This window comes from Triplophysa dalaica, chromosome 21 (genome assembly GCF_015846415.1).
Source record: "Triplophysa dalaica isolate WHDGS20190420 chromosome 21, ASM1584641v1, whole genome shotgun sequence".
Classification (NCBI taxonomy): Eukaryota; Metazoa; Chordata; class Actinopteri; order Cypriniformes; family Nemacheilidae; genus Triplophysa; species Triplophysa dalaica.
This window is the reverse complement of record NC_079562.1, coordinates 16,954,797-16,978,224: the sequence shown is the minus strand read 5'-3', so window position 1 is coordinate 16,978,224 and position 23,428 is coordinate 16,954,797. Positions and strand designations below refer to the sequence as shown.

The following is a 23,428-nucleotide window of genomic DNA, read 5'->3' as shown; positions in this document are numbered from 1 at the left end:
AGTACCTATTATTGAAACATTAAGGACACTGTCACATGTCCCTTTTGTTTGCTTACCTACAGTATAACAATCAAAAAATATCTATTTCAGGAGTTGTTAAACAAGTACAATTAGCAACCTTAAGTAACACATTCTTGGCACCAACACACTGTTTACATTTTTTTAGCTCCTGTGGCCTCATGGGATAGAAGAGTGTCCCTCCAACTTCTTTGAATACTGAGGTTTCGGACAAACTATTCATTAAAAATATTGATTTTCGCCTACTCTATAGTATAGAATAAGCAATTTTAGATGCAGGAGTGGTGTTCTCAGCAATGACTGTCCCAACTATTCAGTCCGTGTCCTTTTCAGGTGTCTATTTTTAAACCTGGCAGTATAAAACCTGCTGATTACCCACCTGCCCTGTGGCTGCGCCAATAAAAGAGACTCTGTAGATCACTTCATTTGATTTAGGTCCCCTGCAGCAAAGCACTTGATTCTGTACGGCACTTCTGGGTGCAGAATGTCATTGAGTTTTTCTGGAGCTGTCCGTGGTGCTGAAGCACAGACAGCAGGCGTTAGATAACAGCTCGTGACTCTGCAAGCTGCACACCAGAGCAGACGCTGCAACACCCTCGTGAGGGTTCACCGAGCCCATCCCGCAGGACCCTTTCATTCCTGCCATCGGTGCTTTACTGTGATACTGCTCATTTTTAACAGAACAGCGTAATTCAAATGTGCATTTTTGGACTCAATAACAGGGAGTAAGGCATTGTGTTTATGGCATAATGATCATAATGAACCACAGAAATAACACACAATTAATGTGGATGTAAATCTAGATGTTTTAAAAGCTAAAACACGCAGCAGGTACTTCTTACACGATAATGCTTTTCTGATATGCTCGGTAGAAATAGAAGTAAACAGTTTATAATTTCCATACTCTATACACTGATGTCTATCAAGCTCAATAAATTACAAAAAAAAAAACAGTCCTCATGACTTTTCATCTTTGAGCCGAATTTCTGAAGTCACACAATAGCGTGTACAAATATTCAACTGATCTATTCACATTCGCAACTAAAATCAAAGTGGCACACCATTATAAAATTCTAAAGGAAGTAATATACTTATACTTCAGGCAAGAAACAAAATGTCCCCATGTTTATCTCAACCTCAAGGCATTCTGACTGAATATGACTTTCTTCTTGAAGAATAATACCATGTATCGTTACTTCCAAGCGGTAGAATGGGAGTTAATGGTTGTTAATTTTTGAAGCTCCGAAGAGTGCATCCACCGTTTAAAGAACTGCTCGACACGGCTCTGTGGTCTTACCATGCATTTGTTTAGGAGAAATATCCATATTGACAACGCTATTAACATTGATTTCTAGCTTCCGTTATGCCACAGCTGCGTGTGAACCAGAGGCTTATTTTTCCGGCAAATGACGCAGGCGTGTCGTAAATTCCGATTACGCTACAGATGCCAGTTTTCGTTTTGTTCCAATAGGATACCGTATCCTCTGCACCCCAGCTTTCGTCAGCGTCATTTGCTGGGAAAACAAGCCTCTAATTCACGAGCAATAGAGTTGTCAATCTGGATATTTCTCTTAAACAAACGCATCGATTCGTTGCTGCATTAAGTAAGTTACCGGAAATTCCAAAGATGACGGGGCATTATTACAGAAAAAAGGCTTTGGAAATTTTGATATGATGTCAGAAGAGTTACACAGGATTTACATGGATAATTATTAATATGCTTTATTAAAATAGTTTTTGTCCATTATGATTTTGCCAGCTATATTGTTGAATGGCAAGAGCAGAGTAAAATTCAGAGCAAAAAAACTACTTTTGTGTGCCATAGAGGTCTTAGGCAGTGATGGAGTATTATATGTGAACTACTCCTTCCAGTCTCTCGAGGTTTTGTACAATATGTAAATAAACTACCTTCATAATGTCAACCTGCACTACAATTCAACTCTAAATGTTCTATGCTGTTGCCATTTCTCCTCCTCTCACTGTGAAAAGTACGATTTTCTCTCTATCGATCTGTATGGTGCCTGTGCTTATCTTGCATGTGGGAGCTGCAGGCAGAAAATCAGTAAAGGCATAATTCAATCTGAACAGCAGGGCTGTCTCTACACAGGGAGCTGCACCGCAATCCATCTTCCTTAAGAGACACAGACAGTGCCATTCTCCATAAAAACAAGAAGTACGCACGGTCACCAATCTCAGACTCAATGGCTGGATGGGCCAAGCGGATGTAACCCAGGGTTTTTCCTGCATAGAGAAATTGGAGGCGGCTGTCAAATGTTGTGCCGCCTCAGGCACTCGCCAAAATTATGTAGGGAGTCTTCACAAGAAATGCTACGTGTATTTAACAGACTGTTATTTGTAACTGCTGTTGCGACATTAAGCCACAATAGAGGCACTGTTTCGTTATCAGCACACTGAGGCGCTAATATTTGCAGAACAAGAGCCACCCTGTGTCCCACGGCTATTTGTTTTGCATCAAAGTACGTTTAATTTCTTGATTTACTTGAATTAACATGACCTACATCATTGCAATGTCTTTACATGTGCAGTTGGATCGTTGAATCAGCATATACTGTACACAGCGAGTTCGCCAGTATTAACACACATTGCTCAGAACGACTCTTACATGAATAGGTCATTTGAACAGATTCATTCAGTCCACTGCAGATGTACTTTGCATATTAATGCGAGTCATTTGCATAATAATGTTCGCGATAACCTTTTTTGTCCCATTATTTCTGCCTATATCTGTGGCTCGGCTCACTTTGGGCAAAGTAACAACGTTGCAAGCCAAGAGTTAATGAGGTATTCTTTGCACGTATCGAGACTGCTTCCTAGCTCAGAATGCACTGGAATTAAAGATCATTTTCCATTCCCGGTGTAATTGAATCCCTGAGCATTATCGTGATTGATAACACTTGCTCAGCATTCTTTTACATGCCGCCTTAATGGTTTTGTCTTCGCCGTGCATTTTATGGGCTGGCAATTTGATGTACGGCCATCACCCAAAGGTTATTCTTCCAGAGCACACTTCATTAACTCTAAAGATTCGGAAACCATTCTTTCACTAGATTCCCTATGATGGCCTCTGAATGCACCGTCATGATTGTTAACCGCAGCTCAGATTGAAAAGACACTTCAATGGTGAGAACATGTAATGGAGATTGAGACATTGTGTTTTATGTTTCACTATGTGATTGAAATTGGTGATATCAAGATCAGTTTGTTCATAAAACAACCCGGTACGATCAATGTTAGCTTCACATGAAAGGTAAGATTTGTAACTGCGTTACAAATCGTTTGTGAACTTCCGCATCCCTCGTAGGAATGTAGCGGCTCATGGGTTTGGCAAGTCAGTGAGTAAATGATTTAGGATGAACTGTCCCTTTTATAAAAAGTAGGCTACAAATCAAAGAAACCTATTTTGGCAAATTTAAATTATATTTTAGCTTTTGAATAATGCATGGTTAAACCACAGGCCCTAGCGGAAGAAAAACCTGAACATTTCTCTTCAAAGCATAGACAGAAATGTTAAAAGCCAACGAGTCATTTTGATATTATTGCTAAAAGCCGTCTTATGTATCCCAAAGAGAAAAGCATAATTATACTCACCCTCGCTGCCCTCTCCGGGCGGCTGATAAAAGGACAGCCCCAGCGATATTATGGCTGCGATTTCAAGGATGATGAGGGTAACATCTTGTAACGCTTCCCACACTAACTGTAAAAAAGTTTTTGGCTTCTTTGGAGGTATTAGATTTTGCCCCAAGGTTTCTCTTCTCTTTTCTAGGTCAGAAGAATCATCTTCCAAACCTAAGGTAGACAAAGGACACAAAGATAAACACGTTAGTAACTTTGCAGAAAATACTGAGTACTAATTGATTGTTTCATGGAACTAAAGCTTGATGTGCAGCCAGTTTCATCTTAAGTCGCAAAATCCTTTGTGGCCATGGCAACGGGGGACTGAGCTATGGGTGTTGCTAGAGCACACTGAGATGTGATGTCCAGAGCACTGGTTGAGAGATGTAACATTTGTCTTCGCTGCAGTAAAAAAGCTTTGCATCCCGTGCCCACGGATGAAAAATGAGCAATCCATCTCTCAGAGTAAGATTGGGTCCTCATGTCACCCACAATCTTCAGTTACTCTGCTGACTCAGAGCTCAGGCTGTTCTAAACACTTACATAAAGCCCTTTTTAGCGGATCGCCACACAACTGGAACGCTTCTGTTACAGTCAACATTTATAACAGGAACATTTCACTTTGAGTCATGTAACGCCATTCGCTTGCAGTATAGATGCAGTGTAGCACTGCCATGGGTGTCGCCTTGATTTAAACAGACTTAGAAACAGAAAAAATATAATTTAATAAATAAATAGACTATGTATTTACTCAATACGCAATTTTTGTTGATTAATAATAATTTATATATTTTTTCCATTACATAGTGAATAAGAGATGTCGCCAAGGGGGGGCACTCGAGGGCCATGCCCCCCCACAGTTTTAAGGAGGTTTAATGTTCGCACACGGCACCTTCAGCTTTTTTAAAGGTACGTGTGTTTCACTCACTTTTAGCAAGCTTTGGTGGGAATGAGCATTATATCACAGCATGGGTTATAATTGTCAACCTGTTGTTTTATTGTAACTGTGTGTGGTAATATTTCTTAATTTCTGTTATTTTTGTTCACTTATACGGAAAATAGCATCCTGCATGAGTGTGCCCTTGCACAGATGCGGTAGTTTTGACTTTTTAAGTATTAATGATGCCGATTTTGTGCCCCCCACTGGGAGACACTTGCCCTGCTGTTAGTACTGGTTTGGCGACGACTATGAATTAATGTAGCAGTCGTTTTTGATGATCTATTATTATTATTTTTTGTTCAACTTAATTTAATAACTTCATTAATGTATCTGGTATCAGTTTGTAGTAGGGTTGGGCGATGTCTATTAAAATGGCGTCGGGCGATGTTTAAAGTGAAACATCGTGATGGATGATGAAAGATCTTCTTAATTCAATGCAGGCTGCGCAGTCGCGTCTTCTTTATACAGTTATAAAGTCAGGAGGGTCTGGGCAAACTGTGCGCCCTCTGTATTTGGAATCAAGATGCCGGTTGAACATTGTGATGTCTGTTAGCCATCGGTGATGTATGATGGGATCGTCTATCGGCCCAACACTAGTTTGTAATTCAGAGGACAAATACAATATTGTAATGTTGTACTTTGAATACAAGGGAATCTGTAACCTAGTCACCCCCTAATATAAATTTAATAAACCAAACCGGTCCATAAGATGCTTATCAAGAACTGGATACTCTTCAAGTAATGTCCAACTGATATCTGCTGTGATTAAACCCACTCACATGTCCAGAACAGCAATGTGAGACGTGTATGCATACTGTATAGTGTTCACTGTACTATGGCGACAGAAATAATAGCTTTAAATCATATGAATCAATTAAAATTAGCACATCGAGTTGGAATTCTTCTGTGCAAACCAGACACCTTAGTTTTTCTCTAAAGATTCCTTTTTTCAGGAAGACAATGCTCCTAGACCGGTTTTATCACTTCTTTTATAATAAAGGTAACACCAGGTGTAGGTTGGTCTTTTCGGCAGGGTTTAATATATTTCTCTTGCATTTCAAAACTGTACTAACTCAGCAGAATCCTAGTTCCTAAAATAGTAAAGGGATTTTTCGTTGATGTAAGTCAAACACAATGTTCCAGACTTCACACTTTCCAAAGTCATGGCACTATACTTCACACAGAGACTATGGTTGATCATGCTTAATAAATAAATGCAGATTAACAAAACAGTGAAACAAAAGCATTGTGATGCGTATCACGCTACGCATCGGCTAAGAACATGAAAGAGAAAAAGAGGGGGAATTGATGAACTAATATAATTACCTATAATGTCATATTTTGTAAAGTAATTGACAAACCAGATGGAATTTGTGATTGTGCATGACATTACTATCATGAGAGATTATCCATCAGGTTGGGTTTAAGGTCATCTACTTCTCAATTTAATGTCAATATATGAAAATATAAGCCTATGAATGAAATTCCCAGAGCATAAACTGTCAAAGCTTTAACATGACAAACAACCATGTTTGTGAAGGCAGTCACACGCATGACGTGTATCGCTATCATTGAGGCATACTGGCCAAGTATCAGTGCCAACCCAACGCTCCAGTTTATCAACAAGCCCGCCAAACACACTCCATGACTCTGGGCGGCATTGGGCACTTCACGCTCTAGGAGAGCATACGAGGGCCCAGCCTCGGAGCTGGCAGCAGGACAAGCGTGACTGGGCCAGAGCTCTTGTTTTCCAGGGTCCCTGATAAACAGGGTTTGTGGCATGTGCTCGGTTTGTGGATCCAGCTGTGCTGTGCTGATTCCCAGTCCCTGTGTAACAAAAACCTGGCGCATCATAATTTACCAGCAGCTGACCTCTCTTTGTGACCGCCCATGTTTTCATTGACGCGGTCCAGTCATGGTATAAAACAGAGTTTAAAACAAATGTTGGTCTAAAACACTGTTCTTGTTAAGATCAAATGTTTAACTGTTGCGATGACAAACTATAGAATCATTTGTCATGTTAAATAATGCAAGAATATTAAGCTACAAGATAATACATAACATTTATATACACACCCATTTAGCAACAATGAAAATACTTCAAAGCTATTTCATTTTGTGTGGTATTTTTTGTATAATTTTCAAGCATTTTTCCAACTTGCCAACAATACAACAATATCGTAATAACTTCAACATCTCATGTTTAAACAGCAGCTTTTCATCCGTCATATACCCAGAAACTCAATTAAGGGTAGAGCATTTCATCTTAACATGAAAAATAAATCAAGTTGCGATAACCATTAATGTTTAAGAAAAATAAGATATTAGGCCATTTTTTAATATTCAGGAATAGTTCATAGAAGAATAACATTAACTTGGTGGTTCACTTCACAAATCTACCAACATTGTAACAGTGTGTTCAGATAATCGTTTCTTAAATTCAAACAACTCAATTAAAATGAGTCATATATGGATTAGATTCTATATACAATATTTGGTCACACTTCATTATAGGGGACAATTCTCGCTATTAACAAAGCATTAACTACAACTTTTTCCCCAATAAACTCTTAATTTGTTGCTTATTAATACTAAGGTAGTCGTAGGTTTAGGTATTGGGTTGGATTAAGGGGGGGGGGGGGGGGGTGTCGCACACCGGATGCGTAAGCGCCGAACCGCGCATCGTAGCGCAGCGTTTTTGAAAATGATTTTCTTTGAGTGTACACACACCTGCGGCGCCAATCAGCACCTGCCGTCTTGCCCCGACATAGAGCCCCACTCATTGAATCACATAGACACAACATAACAGTTTTACATTAAAAGTTTACTAGGATTTAAAAAAAAAATGTTAAGATAGACAGGATTATACACATAGTTGCCAGGAAAACTGACACAACAAAACAATTGTACAGATCTGTGAACATTCAACATTAACAGGTTTCAATGATTTACAGCACTAAATAATAATTATGTTAAAATGTATCCATTCTTGTATCTCTCGAATTAGTAGAGTACTTGATTCAGCGAGTTGGGCATACAGAATGTACTTGTCCGGTGTGCGATGCCTGTATGCTAACCTAAACGTGACACTGGGCAGTGCTTTCGTGTCCGGTGTGCGAGCGCCTTTAGGGATGTAGTATGGTCATGCAAAATATGTGCTTTATAAGAGCAATTAAACAGCCGATAATAGGCATGCTAATAACAACTAGTTAATAGTGAGAATTTTCCGCCATTCTGAAGTGTTCCCCAATCTTGTATACACTGTATACCAACATACAGCATATAGGTCATGTGTTTGATTCTTAGGGAACACACATACTGATAAAATGTATACATTGAATGCACTGTAAGCCACCTAAAGCATCTGCCAAATACAGTATGTAAATGGAAATATATGAAGGATTTAGATAGTTTTTGACAGTTTATGTCACCTCAACATCAAAAGGTACTAATACCTACATCTAATAAATGAGAATGAACTTATAGGAATTGCGGATGTAGAAAGCACTTTCTTCAACTGACAGGAGGATGACACAAAAATTATCATCAAAACTGACACGGAGCTGAAGCGACAAGAAATAAGATGGTGGCTGCTTCCATGGGAACGCCGAACGAGAGACCCAGAGACCATGTGAGGCTGTGTCAAGAACACGATAAGGCTGCTCGATTATGACACGAATCATTATAACGATTATTTTGGCCAAGGTTGAGATCCTGATTATTAAACACGATTACTTATTAACTTTTAAAACAAAATAGAAAAAAATAAAAAACGTGGCTTTTTAACTATGAATTCAACTGCAAAATAAATGTATAGAAATAGCACAGCTGAACCAATGTGAAGGAAAAGGGTACACTGGGGATTAATACCACAAGAAAAGAGAGGATCCTTGTTAAACGGAATGCAGCACAATGATCCTTTTCCCTCGATTTCCTGAAGGCCAAAATGAACGATTAGGATAAATTGCACAGCCCAAGAACACGATGGAAAAAAGAAACATAATAAATAACGAATAAGAAGGGGGAAACACTGGCACTAAACAATTCCTGCCGCCCATGTAGCAAATAGCACAGTGAGCTAAAAATAAACTCATTAAACATTCAATCTTAATTGAGTCTCTGCATGGAGGAGACCTCTCATGCATCCCTTCCACCCGCCGCTGTGTGTGTGACTCTCAGCATTGCTTTCATCATGAGAGTTGTCCTAGGATGTTGCTAAATTCCTGTGATAGTCATGAAACGCTGAGCTGTACACATATGACTGAATTACCGGCACGCACAGCAGGTGTTTGAGGTGTGCGGTCATACTCTTCATCACGTGACGGAGGCATTAAAGGTTTATTTAAGGAAACAGGAAGATAGCGTGGGGAGATATAACTACTGTATGTTAATATTTCATGTGGATTAGACGAGGAATCATAACCGCAGTCATTAGCAGGTGTCAGCAAACGGCTTCTGTGCTAAACATGACGGTGAAAAGAAAATAAATCAATGTTGTCTCATCCATTTCAGGTCTGTCTAGCACCTGCTTTTATTACACGCTGAGGTAGCCTGGAGATCACATACAGTATATCACACTCAACATTTATGGTTGAATATATTGATTCGTGATGCCATTATATTTGAAATATTCTGAGCAATATGTCATTGCTTATAGTGTAATAGTGTGTAGCAGTGACTGTAAATCTAGGGTTGACATTCTTCCAAACACTACATTTAAGTTTAATGGCATTACGACATTAAATAGTAGCCCAGGTGTAATTAATCTGAAAGTGCCCCGTAAGGGGGGTGAAACTGGTTGGGGGTACAAGTCGTTCATGAACAAAATGAGTGAGTGTACAGGTAGGTCGGTCATTAAGCATGTGAGTCTCGTTCAGCAATCAGCAGAAAGCAGATGCAAAGCACAGTTACGAGTAACGTTAACGTTAAACGCTTGTTTATTTAAAATACATAAACTTTGTTTAACATAATCCTAGATTTATGAATGTGTAAATGTCCATATAATTTACTTTTTAATAATGCAGAAAAACTTGTGCGTTGGTCAAATGAACCACTTATTAGGTCTTATTTGATGTATTTAATGAGTAGAGACACTTTTAATAAAGCCTCTAATCAGTTTATACGTCCAGAAATGTTCAATTTTAAGTCAATTTTGAGTTAATGTTTGAATAAAAGATTTACAAATGTGCCACTCTTAAAATGTTAAATGGATCCAATTCACATTCAGTAAAATTAATTGAATGCAGAAGAACGAGCTAATATTGTGTAGTACTGTACTGTATGCAATTGACCAATATCGGTATCGGCCGATAGTTGGTCATTAAAATCGGTATCGGTCCCCAAAAATTTGATCAGTGCATCCCTAGTATATAGTCTTTATAAAGAGTCAAGTTGTCACCCCTTCATGAAATGAAAAAGAGCATCATGGCCATTCTTTAGATTATCCCCCTTGTACTTCATTGAAGAAAGTACACTATGTGTCATGGGTTTCAAAATATATAAATGGATTCCCATTTAGCTAAACAGGATTATCACAATAAATCATCATTCTTAAATGTAAAAACAGGGCTCTAAGAAAGATCATTTTAGATTTAAATACAATGACACAGCACTTGGAGAAACGGTGGACATCAGCATTAAGATAAAGACAAAATGGGGGAGAGAATGAGAAAAGTAATTTCCATTAAATGAAGCGAGAGACACAAACGTAAGAGATGACCACATTACTCACTAAGAGTGTAAATCCACACTGGGGACTTGTGCGACCACTGAATATTAAATTCATTAGGGTGTAAAACCAGGACATATACACACTCCATTTCATGAAACATAGATTTGAGACAAATATAGATAAACATCAGGTTGTAAAAGTTCAAAATAATCAAAGATCTTAACCGAGCATGTGCTCATTTGGTTAGATATAATAGTCAAAAAGACCCTTTTCAAAAGAGAGCGAGAGTGTGTTTCTTTTTTCACACACTTTGCATACTTTGTTTTTTTTCACTGTGGTTAAATATAGATCACCATGGAAACCCTACACATAAAGCGTTCTGGGTATCGGCTGGTCGCTCCACACGGGAGCTAGTTAAGAGCACTGCAGGCACATGAAGATGACATATAGTTCATAACACCTGCATTTATGTACGTCTGAATGACCTAACAGTACGTCAGAGGGCTCATGTTGCTATGTGACTTTCACCATAGTTTTCATCCCATGTACCATGAGGAGTAGAGGAAAATGTTTGATCGATACAGCAACAGATCTTAGACAGAAAGACGCCATATTCTGTTTCGCGCGAATAAAAATGAGGCTGAGAGAGTGTTACGTATGCAGTCTGTTCGATAGAGTGCATCATATTTATGTGTAAGGTAGCAGTGAACTTTGTTCACAACCAATGCAAGCATTTTATACCAGCAATACTGTATGACACTTGATAACTACATTTTCAATGTAACTTTTGTATTTGATAACTGTTGTTTACTGGATAGAAAAGGGTGTAAATATTCATTAGCAGAAAGAAATCATGTGCAAAAATAGTAAGCCTCTGTTGTTTCATATCAAGTGACTTTAAAGACCCCCTGTGGTGAAAAACAAGTTTTATTATGTTGTTTATATGTTTATGTTATTTAAATATATGCTTTTTAATGTGGAAATGTAACACTTTAAACCATTACTGTATCTTTTTTTAAATAAACTGCATGTTTACCAAAGATGGTTTAAAAATGGTTTTGAAACTGCTTTGGTTAATGACGTCATAAACCTTTAATCAATCACATCAACTCATATGACCCCAGTGGATCTGCTCCTTGAGACATAAATATGGAAAGAGGGCAAATAGATTAAGGCTATAAAGCTCTGTCACAACTCAGTTTCACTTTCACTTTTAGCTGCGTCTGGACCTGCCGAGTGCAATTGAGTGAAGGTGGGGCTAATTTGCATATTCATGAATCTGCGTACACTTAGCCACAAAATGGAATATTTGGACCGCTAGATGGCACACTTTCAAAACAACAACAAAAGGCAAAGATTAATGACATTATGCAGGAGAGTGGAATTATGGGACATTTTCATCATCGAGAGGCGTAAAGAGATCGGCCATCATGTTCACGGACGAGGTAATGAATTAATTTTATTTTATTTTTACATTTATGTTTATTTCAAGCTCATTAAAATCCGTCACAAGCGCATTCTACTAACCTGCACACATTGTGTTTGTCTACTTGTCAATAACAAGCGCTAAAATCCACGCAATTCCACAGAGTTTTTCTGCGGAGAGCTGCGAACGCTTATTCCGTGCAGCATCATCGATGATTGAAAGTGAAAGTGACCCGTTTGTCAGGTCCAGAGCGCAGTGAAAACACGCACAGCAAGTGGTGAACGCATGTACACCTGGAGCAGTGGGCACTGCAGCGCCCGGGGAGCAAGAAGGGGTTAGGTGCCTTGCGCAAGGGCACCTCAGTTGTTACAACCTTCTGGTCATGAGTCGGACTCTCTAACAATTAGGCCACGACTGCCTCCTTGCCTACTTGTGTGACCAGTCACTCGCACAGCTCCTGATTGCTACTAGGGGAAACAAATTTTAAGAGATAAAATTATTGACCACAGGGGGACTTTAGTTTGTTCAGCGACGTATGTATAAATTGAGCTCATTCTGTTGAGTTTGCGTCGAGGCAGTGATGGGTGGGCAAGACTTCATTATAAGACCTTGAACATCATGATGCTGAGGCTGACACGGTTTCCTGCTGTTTAGGGGCAATTTAATTAGACATCTGCCGGTGGTGGGGACGGGAACGTGTGCCTTGACATGGGCTTTTCCTGTTCAGACTAGAGAGGCAAAGAACTGATTATTCTTCTGTTCTTTATACATGAACACCCATGCACCAGCAGTCATGAGGAACAAGCGTACTGATCTTTAAACCCACGCTCACACAGTTGTTGTGTAGAGTAATGATAGTGTGGCTGCCGTGGGCAGTGTGTATGTGTGTGTTTGGGGAGGAAGAGCTGTTCGCGGTAGCCCTCCTCACTCTCTCTCGCTCTCTCTCTGTCACTCTCGCTCGCTCTCTCTCTGTCACTCTTGCTCTCTCAGCCATCTGGGATGTCAGTGTCAGGTTTCTGCCAGTCTCAGATGTAGCTCTGCAACAATTGTGCCCATTAAAATACATACGAGCCCCCTGAACTCATGAAAAACTTATGAGAAATCAGCTTATAGAACAGGACTTTCCAACACGTTCCCTTTGATATATAATGTCAGGACCGTCAGTATTAGAGTACTGTAAATAGAAAGGGACTCTGCGTATCATTTTAAGCGATGCACATATATATCGGCCAATAATCTGTATCGGTCCATAAAAGCATTTTCAGTTTAAAAACATCTGATGATCAGGGCCGATATTAGGGTTGGGAATCGTTTGGTCCCTCACGATCGATTCAGAATGGATTCTTGACACACTAATTAGCAAACGGAAAACGTCATTACGTCACATTTGCGCTCAGATTCAGACTAGTGTTGGCACTTTCGTCTTTGAACTGTCACATATCGTATTTTATTACAACTGAGTGTCAAATTAAGCCATTCTCATTGACATTTTCTGTTGTCAGACATTAAAACCAGTGTATAATAGTAAATAAACGCATTCATTAGTAGGGATGGGTATCGTTAAGGTTTTAACGATACTACTACTTTTATCGGTACCACTTATCGGTCCGGTACTTTAACGGTACTCTTATCGGTACTTTTTGTTGCGTTTTTTTTATGAAAGACGAAACTAAAGCTGGAGTTTTTTTTCACTATTTAAAACATTCGTATTCTTTACATTCGTTGACCTAACATATCTTAATGCAGGTAAAAGATGAATGATACCCGCCTATTATTCATAGAGAATTTAGATAAAATGCATGTGGTCCTAAATTTGTTTATGTTTTTTGTTGTTTTTGTTTAAGAATAATAATAAAGAAATGGTTTTCCAATTATGTGTTGTGGCTGGAGATCTTCTCTTTTGTGATGATGTGTGTAGTGCAGCACATATTTCCTTCATTTGTGTGTTTGTGCATTTAATACTTATGATAAATAGGGACATAATATGTATAAACACACAAACACACACACATGCTGCTCAGTGTGAAGGGGCTTTGGAATTCTCTTTTGTTTGGACCAGATGCTGGAGTGGCTTGGTTCACTGTAACTGCAGCTTTACATTCACATAAATTACAATGTAGTTAACTCTGTTTGGGCTTAAACGTTATACAGGTTTGGAACCTCTTGCAATTTACATGAACACAAAAAAGTTTATGTATTTCATCGTTACAAATTAATTTTTTAGGTAAGCTCTGCTTTATAATTTCTTAAGCATAATTTATTATTATTCATCCATTTTAAATTCAGTACTGTGAAAGCGGTTTTTAAGTTTAAGATTTATTTAGGCTACTGCAGAAAAAAACACTCTAAAGATTTATATGTAGGCTATTTTTATGTGATGTGTGTTTATACAATTATTACATAATAATTTAAAGAAACCTTATGCAATGTTTAAATTTTGTCTGTGTTATTTAGAAAGACTGCTGGGCTAGCATAGCCTGAGGACGTGGATGACGAACTATTAGCCGAAAACTTTGCATCTCTCTGTCTGCACATAATGCACTTTAGAGATATGTTTAGACAGATTACTTGTGTTACCACTCTTACAAGCAAAAGTCTTGTTGCACTTATTGCAACGAGCATTATCTGTGTCTACTCGCTTGAAATATAGCCAGACTTTAGAACGTTTGTTTCTCTCCGCCATCGTCACTATTATATGCGCGAGCTTTCGTGTTGTGTGCGCGCGAGCTCCGTGTAGTGTGGAACAGACGTACATTTTACGTGCGGTGCGAGATTGCGAATAACGAAAATGCAGGTAAATGTCTTAAATATTATCTCAAATTAGAAATGGCTGGTCAGTTAAAATGCTATGTAACGTTTATTTAGCAATAATAAATAGGAAATGTTTTTCTTAATTTCGCAAGTACCGATAGCAGGACCGTTAACGTCAGAGCTTATCGATACTTCGGTCTTTCACAATTTAGCCCCGAGACCGATAAAGTACCGAGTTTCGGTACCCATCCCTATTCATTAGTGCCACATGTTAAACGACAAGTCACTTTGACGAAATGACAAATCCTCTGACAAAATCATCATTCACATAAGAGAGGTGATTTTGGCAATATTACTGTATTTGTCTTGTGCAGTGCGTGTGCAAGTCGAAAAAGTGACAGGTTTTAGGGAACGCTATATTGCAGTCATTGACAATTCACCTGCGGTATAGTGAATTGAACGCCATCTTTCTCCCTGCCGCTCACTGAAAACAGAGTAGATGCAGAGAAAGACCATCCTGAAATGTATTTCTTTATAGTGAAGTTTAGTACAACGGGGCTGAATGGATTTCTCTTTCTCTAATGCTTGTGTATGATCCGCTGTATCTCTGCGTGAGGTGTGCGCTCTCTAACTGGACCAGGCGCTGCACATCTCTCGTGGATGACTTCTGCCTTTTGTTTCGATGACATTATTATTATATTTACTTAGAACATTTAAAATAGTTTATTAAATTTGTGAATTGATTTGCAAATCGCTAGAAGACAGATTTTTTGAAATTGAAAACTGAGTAATTAAGCTTTCTATTGATGATTGAGTTGTTAAGGATAGGACAATATAAGAGATACAGACGTTTAGAACTCTGGAAACTGATGGTGCTAAAAAAATCGAAACATTGAGAAAATCGCTTTTTAAATTTGTCCATCAGAGGTGCTGTGCAGGCCATCCACTCTGTTTAATCAAATTTACAATATATCTTCATGGATCAGGATCTTTACTTAATATCCAAATGATTTTGGGCATAAAAGAAAATATTATAATTTTGACCCCTACAAGGCATTTTTCGCTTTTACTAAAAAAGTTCTCGTGCCACTTAACAATGGTTTTGTGATCCAGGGTCACATATGTGAAATGATTTTTTTCTCCCACCCATAGCCGATATATATTTTCAATCAAAAGAGGAATGAAAAATGCAATGAATTTGTGCTCTGTATGTAGAAAATGTTAAGAAACATCACTAGTTTGATGCTCAACATTAAAAGTCATTATATGAATCAGTAACATTCAGAAAGCTAAAACAGTGTGTTTTCCGGGCCTTTATTCTAATTGTTTGAGCCACGTTATAATATTTCTGATTTGTAACTGCTGAATGCATTACATAGCCCAAGTATCGCTGTGCCACTGTTGATGTGTCTGTTGCTTGGCCTCGCTACGCAAATGGAATAACAGTTTTATAAAAGCAATAAAAAAAGCCCTGCGAAGCAGTGGGCAGAGCATTTTATAACAGCTAGGGGAATGCCCAACAATGCCCCTTAGCTGTTATAAAATGCACTGTAAGCCAATGCTTCTTATCGTTTTAATTCAATCTTCAACATCTGTATCTGCAAATATGCAAATGGCTATCAGTACCATTGTAGAAATTTACACAACAATACTGTTCAAAGAAAGTAGCACCTTAAAACCCGTTTATTTTGTGCATTTTTTGACTCCCCATTACACCACTGTCATATAAATAATGGCTGAAAACTGTGCCGTGCACTGTAAATGACACCTTTTTGGTTCTCAAGCATTGGGGGAACATGCCAATAGTAGGGATGAGTCACGAATTTCGAATATTAAATTTTTTAATTATAGAATTTCGAATAGTGTGTGCGATCTTAAAAAATTTGCCGTGTTTTCACGCATAATGTGTTCAAGTAACCAAAGGGTGGCGCTGCCAATGACAAAGCACCTAAAACCTAAAGGCTGTAACTCAAGAGACAATAGAGGAAAACATTTTCTCACAACAACTGTTAACCAAATTACGCACACTGTAGACCCGCGTGGCATAACGGATACGATAAATTGAGACAGTGTCAAAATTTGTTCTGTGTGGTATTCCTTTAATAAAATGAATGAGAATAAAGTGCAGTGCAAACTCTGCAATGCAAAGCTGACTTATCATGGATCAACAACTACGATGAACACTCATCTGAGGGCGAAGCTCCCAGCAGGTCCATCCACAGGTCAGCAATCAGTTGCTAGTTTTATGGTCAGACCAACCAATTTGGATGCCAGACAGGCGGAGCAAATAACGGCTTCAATTACTAAGATGATCGCTAATGATATGCTTCCGATCGGCTTTGCCGAAGGAGAGGGCTTTAAAAATCTTATGGAGTTTGTACAGCCCGAGTTTACTGTTCGTCTAGAAAAACCATCACTGCCAGACTGAAGAAACTTTTTCATGACAATAGAAACTGAAGCCTTTTGAGCTATTAATTCATGAAATCGGTCCGAACTGTTAATAAATGCCGTCATTCGGTTAATATATTTTAACGCGTTTTAAGTCTGGTCTAAAATCTTTATGGCTTTATTATATTTTCCTTGATCAATCACACTGCTGTTTTTTAGTTGGTATAAATGTGCATGTTCATATTTTACAAGGAAATGTCCTTCCATTATGAGCGGTTGATACTGATCGACATACTGTTAATAAGTGCCGTCATTCGGTTGTTAATATATTAATGTTTCAGCGCGTAATCTTAATGCATGGCTTTACGTAAGATTGCCTATTCCATAATAAATAAAGCAGTGTGTCGTCATGGATTTAAAGCTTAAATGGGGGGAGGGGTGCGAATTTTCTCCGATTCTTCTTCGAATAGTTCTCATCGATCTTCGAATATTATTTTTGCTTTAAATGTGCATCCCTAGTCAATAGTGTAATGTGATAAACTTTACCTGTGCTCACTCTGTTTGGACACCTGTGTAACATTACAGGCCACTAACTTTAGTAGATTTACTGTACCACTGGCCATTGCAATTCATTTGAGAGCACTTAGTGAAAACTGGTTAAGCATAATTAACTTGCAGGAGACACTTTTTAGTTATCTTCTCACATATAGTCAGGGCTTTATCTAAGTAAAAAAGTTCCCTGTGCAGGGATTATAACATTCAACCTAATTTGGTCAGAACGGCATTTGACTGAAGCACATCTCTGATGTAAAAGCTAATAAATGCTGATGTGCCGTAGACAGCCTGAGCTGCAAAGGGACATCAGCACAGTTTAGCATTTAATCTAGCCGCTTCTGTCAAGTAATGGGTTAGTGAACATCTAATGCTCATTACCTAGCTGCCAAAGCCCAGGCTGATGCACTGTAACACTTATCCCGGCAATTTTTAGCACATGATGCTATAATGCATAAAACCACAGCTGAATTTACCCCGCAGTAGGCTATACAAAACTTAATGGGGCTTAAACAGCATTAATCTAAAAATACATCATAATAATTACTATTTGAAATAATTAAAGAAACTCCTAGCATCTGAAAATCATTTGACTTCTGTAGTAATGTAATGTTGCAAATTTTAGAGTGAAACAAAACGTTAAAACAGAAAAAAGCCAGGATTTGATAAATTAACATTGATTGGATCATTAAATCTAACAGATACAAAGGAAGGGCTAGGTAATGTCTGCTAAAAGCACCACTTTCTTTGTAGTAATTTGCATTGCTTGTGTATATATAATGTACAATAAAACCACAAATGGTCATTTTCTTTAATGCCACAGCCCCAAAGAAAAATTGGCCGGTAACAATAAACATTAATTCTTTAACATTGGAAGCCTATTACCAACATATACAAATATAATATTTTCTGAGACTGAAACAAAAGGCAAAAATTGCTTTTTTTGAAAACATTGACTGCAGAAAACAATGTAACTATTAGTTCTCTTTTTTCCCTGAAAATCATGTACTAAGCCTGCGTTATACAAGTTAAAGTTTTTTTAACATTTCTGGTATAACTTTTATTTAATAAATAAATTAAAGATCACAGGAGTTTTCTCAATAGTCTAACAAAACTAACAGGTCTCAAGACAGAAAGCATTCAGACAGTCTATACAAATGTTTTGCTAATAGCAGTAAGTGCATGATCATGGCAGAAAGACTGCCCCTGAAGTGGTTCAGCCAGAGGAAATTATTCATTATTTATTGGCTATAATATATAGGCCTAATATTTGATTATCCGCCGATAAATGGTCATTTTAATAAATATAATACGTAATTTAAAATATATAATATAAGGCCAATATATGGCCGATAATTTATTGTGCATCCCTACTTAGGTAGATTAAATGTGGTTACTAACTATTTATCCAGCAATCCAACCACAGATGAATTTTCAGAAGGCGTTCAAAGGTTACATTAAAGTCTCCCGAGGACAACTCTACTTTGATGTTGTATATCAAAGCTTACAGCACTACTGTAAGGTCTGAATATCATCCAGATAGAAAGCACCATCACACCAGCGTGACACAGAACATTGTGTTCTTCATGACACATTCAATGATGAGCTTGTGTTTTAAACGTTGATGCTTTTGCCACAGTCTTGATTTGGCTTTTTAGTGTACTCACAGTGACTCAATGTGGATTCAATAGTTTATCAGTTTGTGTGTGTCCCCTGGGACTCCAATCCATGACCTTGGCATCAATAGCAAAATTTGTGACAAGACCCTTTTCTGACAATGGCAAACCATCTATAAACCATTTTACATCTCTGAAAAGTGCCAAAACCTAAACTCAAAGTTACAGCAAGGACTGGTTGATAAAGCACATGCCACAGAACGCACAAGATGCCGCAAAAATAAAGGTCAAGAGGACGAGTGAAAAAGTGACAAAATAAAACTCAGCAAGTGTCTTCGTCTTTGGTTAATGGTGTACGGCAGACATCATGTCGGCTCCAGCTAGCAGAATGACAGATGGGGAAGCCATAGTGAGAAGGACAAGGTGTGATTCACTAACCAAAATGAAGAGTCCACTGTCATACTTCATGATCCTTTTAAGGGCATGCACACATGCACACATTTGAGTCCAAAATTACAAATATTTCTTAGTTACTAAGTTACAGAAATGTTAAGACTTTCTTGTGCAGAACAAGAGAAGATATTTTGAAGAATGTTGCTAACCAAACAACACTGGAGCCTTGGGTTGGGCCAATAGCGAAGACATGGCTGACAGTCATCATGATGTTGGACTGGCATCGTTGCTCCCCTGCATGACTTAATTTTCGTCATCAGGAGGTTCCGTGGTCGTCTGCACATCCCGTACGTGTACAGCACGACAAATGTAGACAGCCGAGTCCACAGTATGACATTCTGCGCATGTGTCAAGCTCGTCCATTCAAGCTTTTCTGCGGTTAAGTATGATTTGGAAATTGGGAAACTAGTTTGCGCGTGAGACTTGACAAACCTAGAAAGTGAAAGAAAACAGTGAATTGTAGTAACACACTCACGCTGTGTGTGTGTAAACTTGTCGATGATTACTTGAACTGTGTGACCCACACAGCTGACCAAATTACACACAGCCTACACTGGTGGCCTCGGGATCTACTTTTCTTTCCACGTGAAATAATACCTGGAAGAAATTCAAAATGCGCCGGTCATACATGCGCAAATGCTTGTTGAAAAGTATGCCATCTTCAAAACTGGTCGCAAAATACGATTTGGTGGCAGTCTGGATCCCCAATATATTTGTCTTCTCATGTTTTGGCAGATGGCCATCCAACAAACTGATATAACCCCGCACCCCGATGTCATCGTCCATCACGATGTTTCACTGTAGGCATCGTCCGATGCCAATTTGGTAGACCATCCAACCCAACCCTACTGGACCCTATTTACTTCTATTGTGACACAAAACTACTGAGTACACTGACTACAGCACATTGCCGTGTTACTGTTACATTCATTTTGCCGTGGCGGGCCACCACGCAAAAAATCCTCCCTGTTTCCCATTAATTCATAATTTGTCCGCCACTCTCTAATAAATAGATTATCAATGTGGGTTATTTTCTTTCTAAAATTAATGTACCCTCATAATCTTCATCTAAAATCTGAAAATGCACATCCGCCCTAAAATGACTATTCATCTCAAATGAAAGCTAGACGCCTTGGACGGAGCATCCGTTAACTCCTCCCCTTCAACTGTCAGTATTTGAGCTGTTTTTTTACAATGGTCCGCCGGTCGGGTAGTTAAAAAAATACATTCAGACTAATTGCGGGTGGGTCGCGGGTGGATGATATCATGTACAATATTAACAACATTTCTCTAAAAATACTAATGTGTTTTAAATGCATGTAATTTAAAAGAAATGCGCGCGTGGCGGCGGAAGAGGACGGTCTATTTCTTAAAGCTGAAATGGAGGCAAAACAGATCCGAGAGAAATTTAAAAAGGGAGAATTAAAAACCACAACGACTGTGAAGCATTGTATGTATATGAAAGCCATAAGACTGGAACCTCTAATATGGTACATCTTGTGTGTGCTAAATCAAAATATTAGATTTGAGTATTTACAGACAAAGACAGTGCTAGAAAATTTACTGAGTAATTGAAATGACGATCAGGTCCGGGTTGGGTGCGGATATCTATATCAGAGAAAATTACACGTGCGGGCGGGTGGATAATTTATTTGAAACAGCGGATGCGGGTGACATTTTAGCTTATCCGCGCATATCTAGTCTGAAGTAACTTTAAAGAAGGACTTTAATCATCTCATTACATGTATTTACTTACTAAAATCTAGTATGAAGTAAAAGATGTTTTATCATATCTAATTAAAAAACTTGACTTTACTGTTAAACTGTCCTTTCCATTCATTTCTTTTTATTGGTTGATATTTGAAAAGGTTTTTAAACTTGTTTTTGACACTTTAGCACTGATATTGGATTATGTTTTTACCGTTTCCAGACGTTACTTTCGGGTTTGTGGTGGGAAATAGCCCACTTCTGAGATTTCTTGAACACTGTATAAAGCTACGCAATGACATCACTAATATGTTAATTAGCGTGTGACATCATCCAGCGCCACATATTCACAAAATCCTGGAATTACTGCACTGTAAGAGAGCTAATTCAAGTACCGAAATGAAAAGTAGTTGAATTAACTAATGACCGACTATGTGACTCATTCCGAAAATGTTTTAATGCACTGCATACTATTCTGTGTAAAATACAGACATAAGCTTTCAAGGTCATCCATTCAAGGGCATCATTTTGGCCTGGTCTTATTTATAATCTGTCCTCAGAGGAAATCCTTCCTCCTTTTAAGAACGGCTGCTGGAATGAGGGCACCAGAACTGTCCTTATTAGAGGAGATTGCGCTCCTTCTGAGCAATTCCTGTTGGGACATCAGAATAAATGGGATATATCAGAGGGGAATGAGAACACGGACTGGCCCACTAGATTAGTGTGCTGATCAAGGGAACGGGAAGAGGGTCAAGCCTAACTAGGCTGAGACAGGGAGTGTAACCAACCGTGTGAACCTTCAATGCGTTGTCAGAGCATCGGCTGGGCTCAGTCAAGTGAGATGGTGGCACAGATGAGGGCAGGTGGGTATGATGGACAGCTGATGCTGATTGTGAGAGCTGTGGTCGTGTTGTGTTTGCTGCCTGTCTCAGTGATGTTTTGCCAGTTTACTTTGACCTTAATACCCTGTTACAGTTTAAACAAGGCATCACATTACTTTTAAGTGTTTCACCCGGAGGAAAACTCTATTGCTCAGAGGCTGCTCTTTTAAAGATCACGAAACCTATTGGAGGGCTTGGTTGTGCTTTATTTAGGTATTAATCTTGCCTAAGATGTTCCCCTAAAATTCCTTAGGCAAAATAAAAACATCATATACTGTATAAAGAGTACAGAACATTACATTTAACATGAATATTACTGTTCAGATTATTTGGTCTCGAGACAAAACTGTTCATCTTAAAATGAATGAATTTTGGTTTCTGGGGAAAACTAAGCATATTGATGATATCTCTTCGTAAAATACATATGATATTAAATCACAGTAAAAAGCAAGAGACATCCATTTGCTCAATTTAATCTCACTGCTGTATAGTTTACAGTTTGATACCCCAATCCATACCTTTTGCCTCTCTGTCATCATTTTAGTTTGAAACAAAATTGCAGGTGCCTTCACATACTGTAATTTACGTGCATTGATGTCAAATGATGTAAAACTGATATTTTCTGTGAATCTGTACTTTATTATAAGCTCTCCCTTGTGTGTTGCTTTTTTTTGTTTTATTTTTAACCAAAAAAGTTAGACAGTAGCTTTAAAAATATATAGTTTGAGATTTTTATGCCGCTCTCAATATACAATCACATTCCGTTTCTTTCATTTACAAACACGCTCACATTTGTTGCTTCCCTTACAGTTCATTGAAATGCTTCATTCCTCCTGAAGAGTGAAGAAATTAAAAGCTATTGTATCATGTATACTTGTATGCCTTTGATATGTCATAGAATAAAGCAAAGAGGCTTTGGGAAGAGTTTAATTATTGCTTATTCTACAAACATATTCTTAAATGGGTTGGACACATTTGTTGGAACCCCTTAGAAAAGATAATACATCATTGGATTAAAGTGATATTTCTCACTAATTTGTTTCTTAAATTAGTTTCACACATGTATCTAATCTTGTAATCAGTCATTCAGCCTATTTAAACTGAGAAAAGTAGTCACTGTGCTATTTGGTGTCATTGTGCACACCACACTGAACATGGACCAGAGAAAGGTGAAGGTACATCAGTTTCTGATGGCGCCATTAGTAGCTTTTGGACCAAAAGTGGGCTCCATGGAAGAAGACCCAGGAGGACTCCCTTATGAAAGAAAAACATAAAAAAGCCAGACTGGAATTTGCTAAAACTCCTATTGAAAAGCCACAATCCTTCTGGGAGAATATCCTTTGGACAGGTGAGTCAAAACTGGAGCTTTTTGACGAGTCACATAAGCTCTAT

General features: G+C 38.3%; 1 protein-coding gene across 9 annotated transcripts in view; it reads right to left on the bottom strand.

Moving 5' to 3' along the window:
- The window catches only part of atp2b2 (ATPase plasma membrane Ca2+ transporting 2), a 144,758-nt gene that overhangs the window by 44,712 nt on the left and 76,618 nt on the right, over nucleotides 1-23,428 (bottom strand). For all 9 annotated transcript variants that reach the window (XM_056734556.1, XM_056734555.1, XM_056734557.1 and 6 more), the window contains one exon: nucleotides 3,628-3,825. In XM_056734556.1, coding sequence (XP_056590534.1) covers nucleotides 3,628-3,825 — 198 coding nt within the window. The remainder of the gene's footprint in view (nucleotides 1-3,627; nucleotides 3,826-23,428) is intronic.